The sequence below is a fragment of the Corvus cornix genome, chromosome 20 (assembly GCF_000738735.6).
Source record: "Corvus cornix cornix isolate S_Up_H32 chromosome 20, ASM73873v5, whole genome shotgun sequence".
Taxonomy (NCBI): Eukaryota; Metazoa; Chordata; class Aves; order Passeriformes; family Corvidae; genus Corvus; species Corvus cornix.
The window spans coordinates 504931-526703 of record NC_046349.1 but is presented as its reverse complement, the minus strand read 5'-3'; the positions used below and the strand labels follow the sequence as shown (position 1 = coordinate 526703).

The 21773-nt window shown below is 41.5% G+C and overlaps 1 protein-coding gene across 4 annotated transcripts in view; it reads right to left on the bottom strand.

Annotated features, from left to right (window-relative positions):
* The window catches only part of RALGAPB (Ral GTPase activating protein non-catalytic subunit beta), a 64822-nt gene that overhangs the window by 26993 nt on the left and 16056 nt on the right, over window positions 1-21773 (bottom strand). Inside the window, exons 6-17 of one of the 4 annotated variants that reach the window (XM_039563291.1) lie at window positions 19886-20017; window positions 18560-18738; window positions 16127-16275; window positions 15800-16016; window positions 11152-11187; window positions 9257-9458; window positions 7675-7842; window positions 6790-6904; window positions 6403-6550; window positions 2819-2883; window positions 2518-2650; window positions 428-561 (exon numbers count right to left, since the gene is read on the bottom strand). In XM_039563291.1, coding sequence (XP_039419225.1) covers window positions 428-561; window positions 2518-2650; window positions 2819-2883; window positions 6403-6550; window positions 6790-6904; window positions 7675-7842; window positions 9257-9458; window positions 11152-11187; window positions 15800-16016; window positions 16127-16275; window positions 18560-18738; window positions 19886-20017 — 1678 coding nt within the window. The remainder of the gene's footprint in view (window positions 1-427; window positions 562-2517; window positions 2651-2818; window positions 2884-6402; window positions 6551-6789; window positions 6905-7674; window positions 7843-9256; window positions 9459-11151; window positions 11188-15799; window positions 16017-16126; window positions 16276-18559; window positions 18739-19885; window positions 20018-21773) is intronic. The other 3 variants (XM_039563292.1, XM_039563293.1, XM_039563294.1) reach the window with 3 other exon arrangements.

Here is a 21773-nt window from a genome sequence, read left to right as displayed (position 1 = left end):
GGCAGAAAGGGGCACTTTGCATCTCAACAACTCGTCTCCCCCACCTAGTAGCTTTAGTTGTTATTTGTGTTGAATGAAGGAACTGCATGCAGATAAAGCTCTGAAGAAGGCAACACTACCTATTAGCGATACACTATGTTTTGTCAAGCTCTAAAAACTATTTCCAGGATGAGAAGAAGGGGAAAAGTGGTACAACAGAAGTTTCAGCCAAAAGGCATTCCCAGGCCATGCATCCTTTGAGCCACAGTGCGTTTACACCGGGAGAAAATTACCTACAACAGCAGCGCTGTTTCTTTTTCATTTCCAAACAGAAGAGTTGCTGACAAACTCAGCCACAGAAATATGTTTTGTGGCATGACTTTCACCCAGGCAGGACCACAACCACCCTGTGAGAAGGGGCCAGAGCACGCCACGCTGCATGTCTCACCTTTGCCAGTCCAGAGAGCAGCTCCAGGGCAGCCAGAGAGATACTCATGTCCTGCCTCCACTGGGAGTTGAGCCTTTGGGTTACCAGGTGGATGCTGCGGATCAGCAATCCAGCAGCTGTATCTGTATGAAGAGCTAGGATATAACCCCAAAACCACACACCACAGGGAGGGAAAATAACTAAGCATTAGTGACAATAAGCAAAGCAGAGGCACAAGGCAAAGCAGCCACAATACAGACATAAAATAAACCCTAACCATCTCAAAACTGGGTTGGTGACTTTTGCACAGGCTAACTCCCTCACGTACTCTCCAGGCATTATACAAATCCATTCAGACTAGCTAGCTCAATTTAATTTTTTTAAAAGACATTTTGAATAATCCCAGCAGCAGAACAACCAGCTTCAGGTTTCGCTATTGTACTTAAATTGTCTGTCATGTCATGTCTTTTAGTCTCTGACAAACACAGGCATTGGTAATGTATATGAAACATTAGTAGTTGTATTGAGGAACTAAGGAGCACATGTAATTTCAGATACCTCTGTCAGAAGTAAACCATTCTTTCCATACCTAATGTTTATCAAAAGCTGCACTAGATTAACAGATGTAGATAATGAAAGAATCAGTGCTAGAGAAAGAAACAATTACTTTTAACCTTTCATTTCCTTGAACCTTTAATTCCAAATTAAAAACAGAAAATGTTTTAAGTATAAGTTGTTCTTGCTTCAAAATACTAGGAAACATAAATACTATCTGTATTTCTTAAAATTGAAGTATGCAAATTAATGTCAGAAATAAAAAACTGCTCAATGACTAGTTACAAAGAGACATGAGAACTATGACGGATAAGGCATATCCTTCCCAAAATTTAAATTACCTTATTTAACACTCAAGAACTAAGTCCAATGTCACACCAGGAAAAGATTCAAGAATCTACTATGGCTAAACAGTAACAACAGACCATCTTGTTTTCAATTTTCTCTTGTTTGAAGCATCCAGTTGAAACGTAAATCCTTTTCATAAGCTCCTTACAATCTTACCTTCTGTGCACAGGAAATTTAAAAAATCCAATAAAATGAATATACTACAAAAATATATTTCAAGTTACATCATGGTATGAAGACTCAGTAATTCAAATATTTAGAAGATTTTTTAAATCTTACAAATGAATATTTTTACAAGCACTTGTCAATGAAAACCCACATAAGATAAACACACAATTTAAATGGTGTGCAGAAAACTAGCACTTTGATAATTTCAAACAAGCAAATCCTGTAGGGAAAGCACCAACATGTTTATATGAATCCCTAGAATACACTGAAGCCTTTCCTGATAATCTCCCTCCTCTTACTATTTACAGAACTAGATAAAAAAACACCACCAAACATTTTTTGTTGGTGATGACAGAATTGTCAGTCTTGGCTGCAATATAATAAAGGTGATTTGTTCTCACATTTAATTGGCCAACATCAGTTAAACTGAAGACCACAGGAGCAAATGAAATTGCAGGATTGTGACAGTCAGCCAGATTACCACACACAGATTTAGAACATGGATTTTACTACAGAGAGTCAAAAATGGACAGTATAAGACACAGAAAACTAAAGTTAATTACTAAATTCTATTGTTATAACAAAGACATATCACAAGCATTCTGCTTACTTGCTCTATAAAAGCCAGAGTCCCTGAAATGTTCTTTAAATGTGGTTTAAGAAAAGGTGCTGCAGAGGTCAGGAGAGCATTTGGAAGGCTATCAAACGAATGAAGCAATTAATTTACACTTGGTGTACATATATCCCATTCCTGTTGGCAGAAACTAAGTGTCTTGAAAACATAAGTTAAAGTAAAGTCTGCAAACACCTTTTTCATAAACTTTTACATTCTGATTTTGAAAATGTTAAGAGTCCTTTAGAAGGGTTAAGACAACCACTGGAAGGGCACATGTAAGTGCAGACTTGCAGCACACAGCTGGACTATCCCCCCTGGCTTCAAACACCTGGGCACATTAATGTTTTAGCCAGAACTAGAACAGAAAAACCCAGAAAACATCAACCTGGCATACCATGACAGTTTTCCAAAGAGCTATCCTTACCATAATCCCTCAGGAGGGCCTGTGCTGGCCGCTCACTGTCAGGTGTCGTGGGCTCTGTGCTGCCACCGCTTGCAGTGCTAATGCCACTGTTAGTACGACTGTGGCTCTTGAAGAGGTTGTTTTCACCACCATTCTGCAAAGTGAAAGGCAGTTTCGAGAGATGAGACAATTTCTGAGTTCCCCATGCTCTCAGATACAAAAGACCAAACCTCAAGATGCTACCTGAGCCCCTTTCCATAGCAGGTAAAGTGAGGAATGCATTCTTTCTGAAGAAATAACTTCATAAACAAAAAATACTCACCGTTTCCATCTGACAGCCAATGGCTTCTAGCAGCGCTGAATCCTGAACAATATTTAACATTGCACCTGCAGAATCAGATAGAAGAAGGTAACTATGGACTACAGTAGAATTCACTACTAAAAATTACCAAGCAGCACAGAAGGTCTAACATAGAGACTTGCAATCCTGTTTTATAAAAGCTCTTATTAAAACACAGGACTTGCTTCAGGCTTAGCCATTTGAAGCAGATGAAAGTTGAGACACAGAATGCTTTCAGCTATGTTAAAAATGCTTTGAACAGAATGCTTTCAGCTATGTTAAAAATGCTTTGAACATAGTCTAGAAAAGACTGAGAGGAGATCTCATTACATATCAGTATCTCAAGGGTGGATGTCCAGAAGATGGTGCCAGACTGTTTAGTGGTATCCAGCAACAGGACAACAAGTAATGCACAAACTAAAATAGAAGAAGTTCCATCTCAACACGAGGAAAAACTTCTTTCCATGGAGGGTGGCAGAGCACTGGAACAGGCTGCCCAGGGAGGTCAGGGACTCTCCCTCTCTGAGGACATTCAAAACCCACCTGGACAGGTTCCTGCGTCACCTGCTCCTGGTGACTCTGCCTTGACAGGGAGTTGGACTGGATAATCTGCAGAGGTCTCCTCCAGTCCCAACTGTTCTGTGATAGGTCTGTCAAATTCCTCAGTTTGGAAGGATTTTGACTTCACAGAAGGGCTGGAGTGTTTCCTTGTCTCATACCAGATTGTGCTCATTTAAAAACTCAGGTTACATTTAAAGATATCAGAAGACCAGCTCGTAATCTGAAGTGGGATACACTGAAATTCTCTCTGCCTGAAAGTTCTCCCCAGCCTCTCACTTTCCATGCTCTAATTTCCATCAGTGCCCAAAATATTGTATTTAAAAAGCTGAAACTCTTAACTGCAGGGATCACCAACCCCACTGCATCCAAACCAGCCAGGACAGAGTTCTCTCTTCAACCTCAGGAAAGATTTAACTCATTTAAATCAAAACTGCTGATATGTCTTAGCTAAACTAGGGTGAACAGCCTGTACCTGCTTGGCAGCATCACCCCCAAATGATGAAGGAAGAAGCAATAAGGACATGGACCTGAAACTGGCTGACACTGACACATTTGGTGACATCAGTTTTAATTTTCTGCCTCCTTCCCCGTCTCATCCATCAATGAACATTTAGGAAAACACAACTTACTCTACGAAGGGAAACAATAGGACAAGGGGGAATGTTTTCACACAGAGAGGGCAAGGTGAGGTGGGATGGTGGGAAGAAATTCTTCCCTGTGAGGGTGGGAAGGCCCTGGCACAGGTTGCCCAGAGAAGCTGTGGCTGCTCCATCCCTGGAAGGGTCCAAGCCCATGCTGGACAGGCCTTGGAGCAACCTGGGGTAGTGGAAGATGTCTCCATCCAGGGAATGGGGGTGGAATGCATGGTGGAATAGCAGGGTGGAATGACATGAGCTTTAAGGTCCCTTCCAACCCAAACCACTCCATGATTCTATGAAATGCGCCACTCTCTGCCAAACATTTATTGGCAGATGGAAACAAACCCTGGTTTTGTTGAGAAGCTGGTGGCACATGTGAGAATTTCTGGCTAAGCTGGAGATTCATGAATCCCGTCCAGCTACAGCCAGCAGGAGATAACTTCACATAAGGAAACAGGAGCTTAAGAGGAGGAATACAGGGCAGGTGAACAGGCAGGGACTAGCATGGGAATAATACTTCCCAGCAGAAAAGCCATTCAAGGCAGAGCACCCACCCAGCTGGCTGCAGACCAACTCAGTGTGGAGGGGCATGGGACCACATGGGTGGGATTTAACAGAGCATCACCCTGCGGTACCAGACACAGTGCTGGAGGTGGGACAATCGTCTGTGCACCAATGCTCTGAGGGTCTCACTTGGAAACCACAGATATCTTCATCCATTCTCCAGCACTGGGTGCAAATTATTCTTTCAAATTACTCCCCTCTAGTCTTCTGCAAGAAAAGGAACTACTTAAACTATTGCAAGGTAACCTTCCAAAAGCCTTTGCAGACTTGGATTTGCTTCCCTTCCCTTAACTACTGTCCTGGGGTGACTGTATGATACTGTATTCCCCATCATCTGCCCTAGGCCAGACATGAATCCTGTGCCCTTCTGTGTCTTTAAGCTGGGTCTGAGAGAAAGGGAAAAAAAAAAAACCAAGTGGTTTTGTGCTCAAGGACACAGATACACACTCCCCTGCGTTCCTGGCTGCTACAGAGCAGAAGAAAGCACCTTCCTGCTTTTCCCAGATCTTGGCTCCTTTTCTCAGGAGAGAGATGGAGAGTTAAACTCCTTTGCTTTGACGCTAGTCTGATAGATGAGGCAAGAGAGTTTTTCCCTGGGACTTTGGCTTCTTCTTCCTCTTCTCTTCTGGACTGTTCAGCAACACCAGAACGTACTGGGAGGCCCCACACATCAGCCCCGAGGGGGTCCCCACCGAACCCCAGCTCTGGAGAGGAGAAAGCCACACCCAAAAAGGATTCTGAAATCTACCCAGGTTCTCTCCACAGCAAGAGGTTTTATTATTTAGCATTATTCTTTTTTTTCCCCATGCCTGCATGCACTTTACTTGTTAAATAAATAGTTTTTTTCCTTTTTCACTTTTACTCCGAGGAATTTCCTCCTGAAACTGGTGGGGGAGGGGTGGCTGTAACCTGCTATCAGAGGACGTTCTCTTCGGACGTTCCTCCAGATTTGTCTCAAACCAGGACAACTACACATCATTTTCTTGCCCTCCTCTGTTAACCAGATAAACTCTCTGCCTCCCAGAAAAAGGCAGACACCTCTCACACACCACAAGACTGTGGCCTTTTTAAACATACAAAAGGAAAGTGGTAAGGGCAAGAACACCATTATGTTGAAAAAAGCACTTCTAAAGAGAGAAGAATAAGGGGGGACAAGGGAGAATAATAGGCACATACATTTTTACTTATCTGAAAACATACTTGACTTTTCAGATTATGCACTATCCAAGTTTTCATCTTCTGCTTCCTTTCTGAGTATTCAGCATAATGTTAATCCACTCATTACCTCAAAGAACAGTTTTCCAAACTGTGCATAGTGCAGCTCCAAACTCTATTCGAAAACCTTTGGGTTTTGTCTGAGGATTTACACACTGCTAAACAAATGCCATCTGTATTTTGCCAATGCTGGACCACCAGTCACCAGTATTTCAATATGTTTCTTAGGCTTAACCGTGCCAAAACCTAAGGTTTTCTCCGAAATCCTTTAGTCAGGAATCCTTCCCAGAATCATGACATTTTTACCTACTTCCATTTCTAGTTAAGACTGATTCTCTGTGCTAGAATGTGCTTTACTTTTGCCTCTACTTTTCAAGTACTACTCCACATAAAAGGAGGAAGATTAACAAAAATGTGACTTTTTAAGATGTTTTCATAGTATGAGGGAGGTTACATATATGACAATCTGCCAGGAATTTAAACCTTCTTCTTGCAAAGCAACACATCACTAACAACCCACATTATCCCAGGACAGATTAATTGAGACACTTCTATAATACAGTTAATAAATAAAAAAGCTGAAATAACCTAGTATCATTTGAGTATTGTTGGGATCAGTTTCCGTTTGCAAAGCTCCTATAAGGATATTCACAAGCCTCAGCTTCAAGGACAGGAATGTTACTGGCTTATCATACGTTGAGCTGTCATCATTGCTGAATTTCCCTTCCAGGACAACCTGAAGAAAAAAATACACTTATTTCAGTATCAATTAAAGATCACATCAGTAGGGTCTCAAAAGTCAATATTCACAGCACACACTGCTACCGACACCTTGTAATATGGTTGTACTGTTCCAGGTTCACTGGAAGAGTGCCAGCACTAAAGAAAACACCCAATACAACCCACAACCCATCCAAACCCCACTCCCAGGGAAAAGAAAAATGGAAATGCAAAACATAGTGATAAATGTACTACCTCAGACTTTATTGTTCCAAAATGATGAGGGAGAGGCAACAGAGATAGCAAGATGTTAATGGAAGCTCTTCTTAGCTCTGTGGGGTTTACATAGATTTTAAACTTTGAGAGTTCTCTGCAAGTCAAAGCATCAGACAGTTAATCAACTTTTCACAAGAATCTGGAGCTGAATGTAACTAAGTTAAAATGAAATATACACCCACCCAATAGTCTTAAGTAATTTACAGTATGCAATGTAGCTGTTTCTTTCTAAGAGCTACATTAGAAGAAGCAGTGGCTCAGATTTAAGTCCAGGAGATAAATAATGCTTTATGTCTAAATGCCTAACATCAAAATGAAATATGGTACCAAGACATAACACATACACTGAAGAAGGCATGCAGAGAGTACTATTAAGTGCCTAACTTAGCAAAACATCCAGAAATCTATAAAGCTCTGATAAGAACCTACTCCAATTTAATCAGTCTAAATTATCAATTTTTCCATTTAATGATGTATGGGATTACTTATTTATTGAATACACTGCAACAAGAGCCACTAACGAATATCTTGTGAAAGTTTACTTTAAAATCAATAGGCTTTCAATATATTTTTGATAGATTTCAATATATTTTCCTATTCTTAAAGGCACTGCTTTGCATCAATGAATATGCAGCTAACAACTCATACTTCATTTAAAATAAGCACTATCATTGCTTTGAAGAAATTTTGCATTAAATAAAACTGAAAATTTGAGCTTACACAGTGTTGCTATTATCACCATCAAATACACACACACTGTGGACCCCACATCACAGAATTCCTCTGGTGAGACTACTCAGGAATGACAGAAGACAAACACCTCCCAACATCTCTGATGATGTTTATATGGATATTGCAATTTACCTGTCAGGTAAAATAGTTTCCAGAGCCGAAATGAAGTAGGGAACCACAACATCAATGCCTTTCAGGTCACAGCAGAACAGAGGAGGGGAGTTTAGAATAACACTGGCAAGAACCGGGTGGCAAACGAAATCTGCTATCTGCAAACCCTGAATTAAAAGCATGTAAAATCTGACAAAGAAAGATAAGATTAAATTATTTGCACATAAAAAGCATCAGAATCCCATATGAAAAAGAATGTGCAGACACTATTTGATCTTGTCTATATAAAATAGAGTAAGTTTCAAAATCAGAGCTAGGAAATGATGATATGAGTCTTCCCCTACATTACTTGAGCACAGGCAAGCACACCTGACCAGCTTAATAAACCCTCACAAATGACAGGTATTTCATATGAAAAACCAGTGCAGCACAGTTTTACTGAAATCTTTGACTTGTTGCAACACCCAGACTGGGAGCTGAGCAAGCACAACCAGCTGGTTACTAACAGTGCTTGAATCACCTGCTCTCCACTACACCCTTCCCATCTAAGGGTGGGAGCAAGACCTTGATTTTAACTCCTCAACATGAGGAAAAAATACTGTGAAATCTCGGGGGAGGCAGTGGACAGGACAATGGACAGAATATCAGGACAAGACACACTGATCAGCAATTTGGAAAATGAGACCGAACATAACCATCATAACCACTTCAAATGAAAAAGCAATGACAGAAACCCAGCTGCCCATCATCCTAGAGCAGTTAGTTTCTTTTGCAGATTCTTGATAGAGAACATGTATGCCCTCTCAGTTGTTTCAAAAGTCTTGCAGACACAGAGGAATCTCACTGACTGGCCAAGAGAAATATGATCTATCTATACAAAAAATACTACAACATCCAAGAAATAAAATTGTTCAGTCTTCTGGGAAGCTTTGATGCCATCTGAGACAAATGTACCTGAACAGTTTGACAGAATCATGATTTAAAATTCTCTGCCACTAGCATTTGCCGTTTTACATAACAAAAATCTGTGAAAAAGGTATACTATGACAGGCAAAACTGCCTCATTTTCTCAGAAATAATACTGAACACAGAGGTAGTTGTGTTCAGAAACACAACTGTTTCAAATAATGGGATATTACTGCATTCCAATACTCAGAGAGTGAAAAAAAAAGCAACTACAAAAAACCAAACCCGATGATGTGGTATTTGACAAGAACCTTTGTGGTCTAATAAAATGTACAAAGTCTTATGCCTGCACATGTATTTTTTCCAGCTGAACAGTACTCAGTGACAAACTAAACAAAAATAATAGTACAGGAGGCAAGAAAGTGTCAAAGAAAATGTTCCTCCCAGCTGAAGGCACTTAAGGTTCTCCCCTTTAACTGGAACTTGAAGAAAACCCAGTGGAAAGCAGCATCATGAAAACGTGAGAGGAAAACAGTGCTGGCCTTAGCCAGGAATCCCACCTCCAGCCTCTGAAGGGCCAGCTAGGTGCTTTTAAACTGGCAACACAGGATTCAGACAGCAACTGAATGCTATTCACTGGGAATTAGTCTGCATCATAAAGTTACACCAATAAAGCAACTGGAAGATAGGTTAGTACCGGGATAGGTAAGCTGGTAATATTTCCTCCCCAGTCTTCTTGCTACAAAATATCCTACACAGTGTCCCACACGCCTCTGCCCTTCCCGCTTCATAGTTGTCTGGGAATTCACTTGCATCGAACATGGGGTTGGAAGCCATAGTGTCTGTGGACATTTGGGATCCTTTCCGGCGGAACTCCACACTAGCCTGGGTCGCTATAGCTGGGAAGAGAAAAAACAGCATTTCAGTGTGCGTGTTAATGTACAGAATAGGCTCATGGGATCCTGGACACAAAGATCAAGTCCAATTTAGTAGTTAACATGAAGCTATTAGTTCATTGTATTTGAGCCAGTGCCTCTGTTTAGGAAGTATTTGTGGGTGTACCTAACTTGTTTTCTTCATAAGGATGACAACAACTGACCTTCATATCCTAGAGACTGTCCCAAACTTGCTGGGAAGAGTGCACTTATATCCAATACTAGCTTCCTATCCTCTCTGAAGGGCAAGGATCTCCCTCACCTAGTTCTTGTCCCCACAAAAATGAAGTGCCACCTTCCCTTGCTCCCCTAAAAAACAAAAAAAAATTCAATGGTGCCATTACTATTGACCTCCAAGGAAGTGCTTTACTTCCAGCTGGCCAACTCATCTCATGCTGCCCCGAACACCAAGTGGCTTTGATCCAGTTTTGTTGTACAAACACCCTTACTAAAAAAATAATCAAAAAAATTTAAGGCCTCACATGAGAAAGAAGGTTGTGGAATCCCATTCTCCTAATTTGGTCCCTCTCTCCACACATGATCACTGAAACTGCCAATTAATAATAGAGCCTCTAGACTGCAGCTAACTGTGGGCTGGCCGTCTCCCGCTCCCTATCCTACAACAGCTCTACAACCCTCTCGGAGCCCACTGTGACCTAACCTGGTTCTGCCCAGCTCTGTGCTCTCTCCCTGCAGACCAGTTCTGCCAGTCCACACCACTCCAATCCATGTCTTTCTAGAGAGATTTCTTGTCTCCCTTTCACACATCAGCATTCTGTAGATACGAGACCACTCATTCTGTTGGCTCCATCCTTTCTTCCAGGATAGTTACCAAAACAAAATATATACTGCACTGAATGTGATTTTTTTTCCAATTTTTTTTTCTCTTCCTTGGACAGCTTCACTCTAGGATTACTAACATCATAAAGAGTGTGCTCTTGTTAGTGCAGACAATGTGTGCTCCTGACAGAATCACACCTATGTGTTTCTACCAGCAAAAGAGAACTTCTTCTCTCTCAGCTCAGGGACACTGGAGAACAACAGGTTCACAGTCAGCCTTGCAAACAAAGGCATGTTAACACTCAAGCAGTTGGAATACCTGATAATTTACAGATAGAGTGCTTTTTTGTTTTGTTTTAAAGGAAATGTCTTAATGACAAATGCCTACTCCTAATTTTTTGTCCTCAAATTTATCATTTAACCTACATTTACCTTACAAATTTTCATTGACGTTAAGTAGCAAATAAGTACAAATCTTTATGCATCTTCCCATGAGCCATTTTTTATCCTAAATAAGCTATCCAGCAATATACTGTAGTTGGAAAAAAACACTACATGCACAAAGCATACAAATCAAACACTAGGTCTGTAAAATAAGCTTTAAGTAAAAAAAACATGGTTAGTGCAAAGTCCTGAAATTTATGACATGATCACAGACTAAAGTACAGAAAAGATGGGACTGATTCAGGCAGATTAATTGCTTTTGCCAACAATCCTCCCCATTCAAAAACACACACAAAAGAAATTACTTGTCTTTTTCAAGTAAAAGTGCAAAAGCTACAAGAGACAATGAGAATGAGTTTACAAATAAAATATGGGATTATGAAAAAAGAAAAGCATGACCGCAATTAAGGAAAAGCTACTGGTTCCTACTTACAAGATTTATAAGAAAGAAGAATTTGGATAAAAGATGCTGCAAGATAATAGAAATAAAATGGAAACAAATCAAAGGACAGCAGTAGTTATAAAATACTTTTAAGATGGTGAAATTGTAATATAAGTTAAGAAGCTTTTAGCTTTTTAAAAAATTGATTAAAAGCTTTATGATACAGCAAGCTTGTTAAACACATAGGAAATTGGCATACAGGTCCAAAATTATGGTTTTGGAAGTACCATGCAAAACAATGAACAAAAAGTTACAAAATACGACTAAGATTTAGAGCTGTTCATATCAACATGTATCAGTTCTTTAACAGAATGTATTAACCCTTGTCAGCTCACAGACCTGTCCCCATGTCCCAGTGCACATGGAACATACACCAGGCCATCCTAAGGCTCCTCTGAATTGAGGTACATCCTGCAGGGGGAAAGTTACTTACCTGCAATCTCCTCACAGCAGTACTCCTGCTTCCAAACCAGGAGTTCCCAACAGTATTACAGCTCCCATTTCCCTAAGCCAAGTTGCTAACAACCAGATTATCTGAGCATGCCTCCCCTGACCACCAGCTCCATTAACAATCTTCCAAAGCAGAAACAAAAGGTAGAACACTCCCAGAAACATTAAACATCTCAAACAACATCCAGAGAAAGAAGAGAGTTAGAACTCCAGCAGACAGGTACTACCCACCACCTGAGGAGAGCTAGTTCTTTGAACAGGCAGGGTCAGACCTGTAACCAAGCCCCTCAGCAGCACTCACAATGTCCCCAGTCAAGGCTGCTTAGAATTTGCTCCTAGAGCCTCAGTAACATTCTATGGGACATTAATGACAGTAGGGCCAGAAGAGGTGAGGGTAATGATATACCCCAAGGCTCACCCACTGCCAACAGCCCCTGGGCGATACCAGCAAGTCCCTGAGGTGACTCCTTCAGCTTCTAATAAACTGCAGAGCTGGCATCCTTTAGGTACAAGGATTGAGAATGAGTCCATCAGACTGGAAGATTCAGTTGCTGAAGTGCTGGCACAAGGTACTGGTGAACCTCTCCCCATTCTCAAAGGCTGAGGACAGTAGGTAGCAGTAGAATGTAGTAGGTAGTAGTAGTAGAGCCAAGCTTGTCTGAAACACATCCTGCCACTGAACCTACCCTGGCACAGACACACACACACCCAAGCTGTCATTCTTGGGTTAACCTCATACAGGCTCCGTAGCCAAATTCTTACGAAGGTGTTATGTCTATCATAGGGATCTATTTATCCTACACTATCATAATAGCTACATAAATACCACACACCCATCTAATTTTAACGACTACGCCAGCAGGATCCAGCTGCTTTCAAACCACCTATGCATATTCCAACAGGCCATTTTTACTCTCACCACAACACAGTGATGTTTATCAGCTGCCCACCCCAAAGCTTCACCATCAAAGTCTGGGTGAAGAAACTAAAACCTGATAAGGACACTCAAGGCCCAAAAGCATCATGCCAATGATGGCATGATCGTTGCTCTGCTTCAGAATCTAAACAATGACACAGGACTACCCTGAAGGACAGGGCTCAAAGAGCAAAGGGGACAACTGCTTTCCAGGTGATAACCATCACCAGCAGCCAACTGTAAGACAGACAAAACCAGAACAACCACAAATGTGGAACACCTACAGTTTTCCAGTCAAGGGTTGGTACAAGAAGTTCACCCATGCAATGACAGAAAATTGAAAAACCATGAGGCAGCAGTTAAACTAACAGAACCAGGAGAGTTGAGGCTGAAGGGTCCTCTGGAGATAGTCAGTCCTCCCCAGCAAAGCAGGGTCAAGTAGAGCAAATTCAGTTACCCTTCTACCCATTTAGACAGTTTTTCATCTCAAGACCTACAAAAAGCTGGACATTTTTCCCACCCATCATTTTTCATTACTTCCTTTCTGGAGGTTAAAGAGTTCCAGAGGTAAAACGTGAGATCCTGGGACAAGGAAGAAAGGAAGGGTAGAGGGGTACTCATTCACATCAGCCTCGATCAGTGCTCTTTATTTCCTAGAGCTCATCAAAAAGGTGCACTGTAAGATGGGAGAAGGACAATGTGCTTGGCCATGTGTGTCAGCAGGATCTGTTTAAAAGAATCAAACTAAATTCTGAACTAGAGCCTGAGACCATGTCTCATCCACAGGTCACCTGCACTGAGCTCATGAATCTCTCTTTGGTAATCACAGCAAAGGGATTCTCACTGAGGCTGTGCCACGCGACAGGAACACACACTAGAAAACGCAGCATTCCAGAGGTGTCCCAGGGCACAGGGGTCTCTACAGGACCAAGGAGCAAGTTGTAATACTTTTGCAAAGTGGTCCTCAGTCCTCCAGACAGCAGAGAAACAAAGAAGCTGTATCAGACAGCCAAAAGAGAAGGAATTCTTAACTGAACGGCATTGAAGTAAAGCAAACATTAGATGAGTTTAAGCCGCTACGATCTTACACAGCTGCAGTTCCAGACCTAAAGAAATATTGTGTGTGTGGGCCAGTGGAAGACATGACTACATGGCAAAGCTGATTTTAAGTGCAGACACTTCCCAATCAAAACATTTAAAGCACCCATAAAAACAATAGTGCTCCTTGAAGCTAATGCTAAGATTATCGACAGCAGAGTCAAACATGGTAAGAATACTCCAGCTAGCGGCTGAAGTGTCATGGCTACAAAGGATAGCAGATGGACCATGACATACAGGAACAGCCAAACTGCAGCTGTAAAGCATCAGATTTATTTTGGACATCTTTCCTGAGGGTAGGGACTGTGGGAGCTAGCCGTCCCTTCTCTGCTGGCCCTCCTCCTTCAAGCCACATCTACACTGGGCAACAGCAGTAGGTGGATGGGCACAATGTGCAGATCTGATTGCTATTGATGGGCCTCACTTCTGTGACGGGGGGCCCTAATACAGAACCCTCCTGGCCCACCTCGTCAACCAGCATAGCACTTCCTGCCTTATGCTGTTCGAAGAGGAAAAGATTTGGAGGCATCAGGCATCACAGGTCAGATTCCCAGAATAAAAACTTTCAATTTGGACTTAAAGCTCATTCAAAAGACACTGATGCTTCAAGTCAGCAGAAACTCCAGGGGGCTGGCCCTTTACATGTCTTGCTTATTTTCCCACCTTAAGCAGAGGCTGAGCAAAAGGATAAATCAGGCAATCAGAGTTTGGGGCCTCTCTACAGTGTCTCAGCAGTAGGGGTCCGTCCTCAGTTCTCCCTCCTTCAGCCAGCCCACCATGGCACTACAGTGACCAGTGACCTTACACAGCAGTACCAACACCCAAATTTCTTTAAGTTAATTCTGTCTTCCAAATGGCTAAAAAAAGCAGGACGTGACCCAGCCAGGTTCCTGGGAGTCCACCAACATCATTGTCTCAGAACCACTGCTGCTAATACACAGCAGATTGTGTGATGTGCAAAGACTGGTCTCACTATGGACAGCTCAGAAGAGCATAGAGGAGGAACAGAATTAACTCAATTCCAAACAGCTGTCTAGTTTTCAGAAAGCCAGTAAATCCCTCTGCAAGGCTAGTAACACAACAATTTTCTGATTGCTGTTAGGCGATTTAAGACATTGCATACATGAATAGAAGGCCCTGGAACCCCTTCAAGAAAGTTAAACCTTTTGATTTTGGATGACTGTGTACTTCTGCCAGCATCACAACACCTCTGTTTACAGCTGACACTATTGCATAAGCACCATCTCAGCTGACATCCTTCCTTTACAGGTTCAGCACTTCATTAAAATTGCTCAAGAAACAGGTTATGTCAAAACTTAAATGATCTAATCAATCTGAAAAGTACTAAATGTAGTAATACATTAAATGCATATGCAACTGAACACACCCTCAAAGGATGCCTTACTCCTTCCTAAGCCCAGCTGTATCCCTAGTCAGGAGTCACAGGCCTTTTACAGAGAGATTCCAAACTCCTACCACAGAAATCCACACGAACACTTTCAAAAGTCATGTGCTACATACCTAAAAATACCTTTAGAAGATCCCAAATCCTAAGCTTTCACACAGGAATTTGACACAATAAACAAGGAGGACCACCAGCTTAACTGCTGCTGTCAAGTCCCACTATCCATCCAACTTGCTACAACAAATGTCTTTCCCCTATTTTTCTTAGGCCAGTGAGTTACTGACAGATTGACTGATAGATCTCTTGGAAAAGTTAAGCAGACATTCAAAATACACCACTCTCCAAAACCAAGGAGAAGTACCACTTCGTGCATTATGTGGCGCGATGTAGGACAATTTTTCAAATATTAAAGAGTCGATATAAATAGTTGCTATTAATCATAGATACTCAAGCAGATTTCAAATTAGGAAGTGGAGTCTTACCATATGATTTCCTTCCCTTAATAGCATTTTCCCCAGTATCATAATTGGAAGTGCCATGCTTGTTAGAGCAAGGGAGTATTTAATAGTAAACACTGGGGTTTTTTTAAACTTTGAAATCCCCAAACACCTGCTCAGATAATAGCAGATGCTGGCTCAGCTCAAGGGGTTACCTACAACAGAGCACTTCAGATTTTACATTTTTAGATTATGCATGTGTTTATCTTGCAGGTAGGAAATGTCAATAAAACAAGGAAAAAAAAGAGTACATATATTTTTTGTAATATTTACCAGTCATGCTGCTGTCTCTGTTTATTCCGTTATGAAGTTTACAGTGAACAAATGCTGCATCAAATAACCATGATCCAAAGAGGTTCAAGATGCTGTTAACCTTTGGCCTGCGAGGAGCTGGAAGTGGCCGAGGCTCAGAGCTTGTCTGGTTTGGGCTAGAGAGTGGAGAAGTAGAGGAGGGTTGGTGCTGCACTTTTGAAGCATGTGCAGTAGTTACCTGTTTGAACAGAAGAACAGATCAGCTCCTACAATCCAGGAAATTACTTCCTCTAACTGAGGAAACAATCCAAAGGGTCAGCTACTCAAATACAGAGTATGAAATCTTACAGTGCTGGTTTTCATCGTTGCTTTGTTCACAGTCACTGCCCGATGCCTCCGGTTGTGGGGTGGAGTGGTGTTGGTAGCAGTGTTCTGGGGCATGCTCAGCCTGTTCACTGGCGTGGGTGGTGCGCTGTCCGACCGGGGTCGGGAAATGCCTGTTAAGGCCAGGAATAAAACAGGCTTTCAGCAAGAATTCCATGGGTTCACACATAGCAGGCCATTAGCAAGCATAGAAGCCTTTGGTCAAAAGCCATGCTTCCCCCAGCTCCCCAAAACAGCAGTAGAAAGAAAAACACCTCTCCCTATTTTACTATTAGCAGAAATAAATGCATAACCAAATGAAAACAGTAATTACATCAAATAAACAATTGATTAAAAAACACCAAAGGACCCCACACCTTAAGGCTGTGGGAAATGACAGATAGGAGGAACCAGTCTAGAAGCAGGCAGAGGGAAAGGAGCAAGGCTCACTTGCCAAAGACAATTTCACTTCTGCCAAAATTCAGATGCCTCTCGCCTTTGCCTTTCTTTCCCAATCATAACTCCTACACCTTTTTCTGAGACATCTCTAAGATGTCTGGCCCTTAAAGCCACCTTAGCTCACTAAATTAAGATGAAACACATCCGCCACACAGCTTTCTGCTCGGTTTGAGCTGAATCAGCTGCTGAACAGTCAAATACTAAGGCAGTACATGAGATAAGAGTAAGAAAGCAGAGCAAGCTATAATTTTTCTGGCAGCAGCAGGACATTAGACCACTTTTTATCCAGCTTCAGTGAAACTCATGATGTACAGAGCTCTTCCCAGTCAGAAGCAACTCAACATCTGCAAAACTTGAAGTGACAATTTGCCCATTTTAATAAATACCAACACCCTTGCGCCCCATTTGAAAAACGATGTGGGGAACTGCAATGTGCTTGAGAATTTGACACTTTTTTTTTTGACCATGTTAATTAAAGTACCTAAGTACCATTCATAACACAATGTAGAACAATTTGCTCCTGCTAAACCATCAGTGTTACACCCCAGGCAGAGTATGCACTACGAAACCCACTGTTGTGGTACATTTGGCTGGAAAAGAGGATGCACTGTTTTGCCAAAGACATCATGTAGGTACCAGGGAGAGCAAGATAAAGCTCAATGCTTTAGCAGTTGTGACAGAAAGCAATGAGCTCTCCCATCAGCCTTTGCTGAAGGGGTTTCTGCAGCTCTCAAGTCTGCCTGAGCACACTTTCCCAAACCATACCTACAGCATGAATGTAATTTCACTGAAAACTCTCCTGTGCCCCAATGCATTGTAGTCTCTATCTCTGCACTCCAGGTGGGCTATTATCACCCTGGGTGCTTCATCTTGCTACAAGATCTTTTTAAGTCTGAAGTATCTGATTCATAAAACCACAGAATAGACTGGGTTCAAAGGGACCTTAAAAGACCCTCCATTCCACCCCTTGCCATGGGCAGGGACACCTTCCACTAGACCACATTCTTCCAAGTCCTGTCCAACCTGGCCTTGGACACTTCCAGGGATGGGACAGCCACAGCTTCTCTGGGCAGTCTGCACCAGAGCCTCACCAACCTCATAGGGAAGAATTTCTTCCCAATATCCAATCTAACCCTGCCCTCTGTGTCCCTAGAGCCTGCTCTTCTCCAGGCTGATGGTCTCATTCCACTAGCAGGTTTTTTTCTAATACTGTTTATGCGTCTGCTCGAGTCTCCTGAAGTCTCACATCAGCTTACACTTATGGCAGATGACATTTGTTTGCACACGTGTAAGCAGAAAAGCAGCTGCAGACAGGCAGCTCTTCCAAGTTTACAATAGCATGTATTCCTGAAGAACTTTCAGTAAGTCTGAAGCATACTAAGTATAATGCTTTAAATTTCAGGTACTCCATCCTGTGACTTAAAACTGACCAGCCAGAGCTACTCAGTTACCACCAGACACAAAGAAACATGACTTTTCTACTCAGTAGTAATAATCACCCACTAACCATAAACTAAGTGAAACCCTCACAAAGATCTGAAGATGACAGTTCAAATTCAACACCTTATAAAACAGGCACACAGCAGTTGCCACAAAGATTAGAAACATGGTGGTGAGTGCTCACAACATGCTAAAGCATAGCACTTGCATTGGTGACTTGATGGAAAGAGAAAAGAACCCTTGTTTGGGAAAGAGATCCCTAGTTTTATTTTATATTTCTGATTTATTTGTTTTGCATTTGAAACCAAGGCCATCTAAAATTTCATGCATTCAAATGTTACTGTTGTATATAGAGATTTTTTAAAAAGTGATATGAGGTCCCCTCCTCATCAGTTCCAGGATATACTTGCAAATGATAAATTGTTATTGCTGTATTCATGGCGAACACAGATTTCAAGAGAATAAAATAATGATTAAGTTAATATTCCTAGCTATCCATGGGTAAGACTAAAACATTACCTAGGAATGCATCCACTAAACAGCTGATTCCACGCATGGCACGAAAGAATATTTGAGGCAGATGTTTAAGGCAGGGGTACTGATTCAGTTCTTGAGTCATCCCACTCACATTCAGAAACTGCTCCTGAAATTTGGGGGTAGAGCTAATAATGGCTGGGTTACTCAAATCCACAGGATTACTGCACACAAAAAGAACAAAATATATGTTAGTCAGTTTAAGAACAGCTGTTGAGATTTTAAAAACATTTGAAGATGCAATAGTTTAAGGCATTTAAATAACACCATAAACCAGTATCCAATATCAATACGTTTTAGCTGTTACTCCATCACAGGAAGGCAATTTTCACTTCCTGGGTTGGCTGTATTTAACTGTCTTCATTTCAAACATTACCCAAATATACTGAACAACTCTAGTAAAATAAACAAACCAGAGCACACAATTGCTAAACTAATTATTGCAGTAATATTAATTACTTATAAGGTCTTTTGAACCCAGTTAGGAGTTCCTTAAATCACTGAAGTTATTCTTGAAAGGTAAGCAATGAATTAAATATTGTCAAACAGTGACAAGAAGGGGAGTGGATTGTAAAAGTTGGAGCAATTTTCCTGACTGACTCAATCCTGAAACAGCAAATTTGAAAACTCCAAAATTGAAGAGTACAGTACTTGTGACATTAGTACTACAAATGAAGAAAAGAGGGGTTTTTTTAGTCAGTTAGTTAAACAGTCTAATGTTTATCTAGCTTTAACTATTAAATAGCATTTTATTTAATTTTAATTGTTTAATAGTCTGGCTATTGAGAGCATTAACATAATACCATGTCCAAAAATCTTTAAAACAAAGCACAGCATTTGGTTCAGCTATACATTTAAGAAAAATTAACACATATGTTAGAACTAACTGTATAGACTTCTTCATAAAAATAAATATATAAAGATAAACACCCATTTTAAAAATAAACTGTAGGTTAAACTTAACACCCTGGAGAATAAATGGAAGTCATATGCATCTCCCAGAACTATTGTTCAGCTTTTCCTGTTTGCTATCTCAGAGAAACGAAATTCTATTGACCTCTTGCTTTTCAAAATGCGAAATAGCTAAAGCAGTTTTTAATTAACTGAACCAGTTTACATTTTGAAAGAGTCGGAGTTCAAAGTTGAACACCACTCATGGCCTGCCCTGAGTGGCTGCAGGGCACTGGCACAAGTCTCTCATTCTGTTTAGGTGCTTAATCTTGGCAATCTCCAGAGAAATGTTTCATTTGTCATGCAGATGTATAGATCTGATGCAAGAACAGGAACAATGGATGGCTGTAATTATAATACCTCAGCATATGTAAAAAGCGAAACCACGTTTGTGCAACGCACTCATTATCCATTTCAAGAGGAATCAGACCAGCATCTTCATCAGGAATTTTAAATGGAGGAAATGAAGGTCCATATGTAAAACGCAGCAACCTAGAAAGCAAGTCAGACAGACCTGTTCTTCAGCTCACACTCCTCAAAATTTAACAGTGCATTTGAGCCCCAAAGGTATCAGCAGCCCACAGGCAAGTCCACAGGCAACAATGCAACATCCCGGGTATTCCTAGAGATCCCCATTTTAAACAGTCACTCAGCCCTCTTACAGCTTTGGATGGTGCACACCTGGAGCCTGCCTAAAGCTCCAGCTGTTAAGCCCAAGAGCTGTCAAGGCACAAGACCCCTCAGCAGCTCTCCCATCTCTTAGCCAGAGGGGTCACCAATTATCGTGCACATCTGACAGCATGTTACATGAACAGGAATAGGGGAAAAATTCTTTAAATAAATAAAGAAGGAATTTAAGCCCTTATCCTCACAGCTCTTTAGCTCAAGCATTCAATGAAACTAGCAAGTCATATTAGGTTGCAGTTCTAAGTTCCAGCTCGTGACTGATGACCTACACTGTACCCCAGCACCCTGAGTAGCACTCTCTGTTGACCTACAAGCAGCACAGGACTTGCAACCCACAGTTTAGTGAGTTCTCCAAAACAGATGCACTTCATGTGCCAGAGGCTGGGATCTACAGACCAGCAAAGAGCAAACCAGTGATCCACCGCCATGAGGACAATGCTTGGAGAAATGGAGATCTTTCCCTAGAAGAGCAGTAACTACCTGAAGAGTCACCAGGACCTTCACTGAGCTCCTGCTGTCTAAACTGACCCCTGCTTCATACCCAGCTTCACCAAATCACAGTTCAATTTCCCTGATCAACATAATCTTGATGTTCTCTAAAGGAATAGAAGAGATCTTGCACCTTCTCAATATCCCAGAATTCCCAGAAATCAAGTTTGTCTTTCCCTAAGTTAACTTCCTCGTCGACCTAGATTACAATGTAAGATGTAACCAATAGTATGCATTCTATTATCATCTTCACATCTTAAAGCAGGTGGGGCAGTGTCCCTTATCTCCTACCATGACTCATCCTTGATAACTCCCTTTGGAAGCTATCTCTGTTTAATGGGCAATCAAGGACCCACCGCATGACTCATGGAATTACATCATCCCACTGTGAGATGCTCCGCCCAGGGGGAGGAACCAAGCATTCCTACCTGGATATAATCTGGGGTTTGGAACAGCACAAGCAGTCCTTACCTACTGGATTCCCAGAGGATAAGAGCTACCACTGGACTTTCAGGTGAAGACCAGACCCTTCTACAGGATCAGCGCTTCGACAGGACCACTTCACCTGGACTGCTACCACCACCCTGACTAACAGGGTGCCAAGGCTGTATCCTGACTCTGTTAGCGTTCTTGTACTATTGCATTTATTTTTATTTTAATTTTCCTATTAAATTATAATTATGACTTGTGATCTCCCACTGGTTTGTTTTCAAACTAGAACACTTGTAATAGTCAAGAAATGTCCCACTTCATCCTTGCTCATTTATAAAGCAATATAGTTTTATAAAGTCATTACAACTAGGAGAGAAGTACTCTATGGCTGACTCCTAAATCAAGAGTCAAACAGGCTGAATTTCCATCTTCCACTTCTCCCAGCATTGGGCAGTAACCTGCAGCCAATTAACACAAGTGTCTGAAATTACAGCCTATTAACAGCCTGGATAAAAAAGCAAAAGAGCTTCAGGACATGAGGCCCTCTCCAGATGCAAGGATGATGAAGAATCCATTCAGTGCAGGAGCTGGTGGTGCAGCTGCAGTGACAGCTGCACAGTGAGCTCCCTGAAGGGAGCCT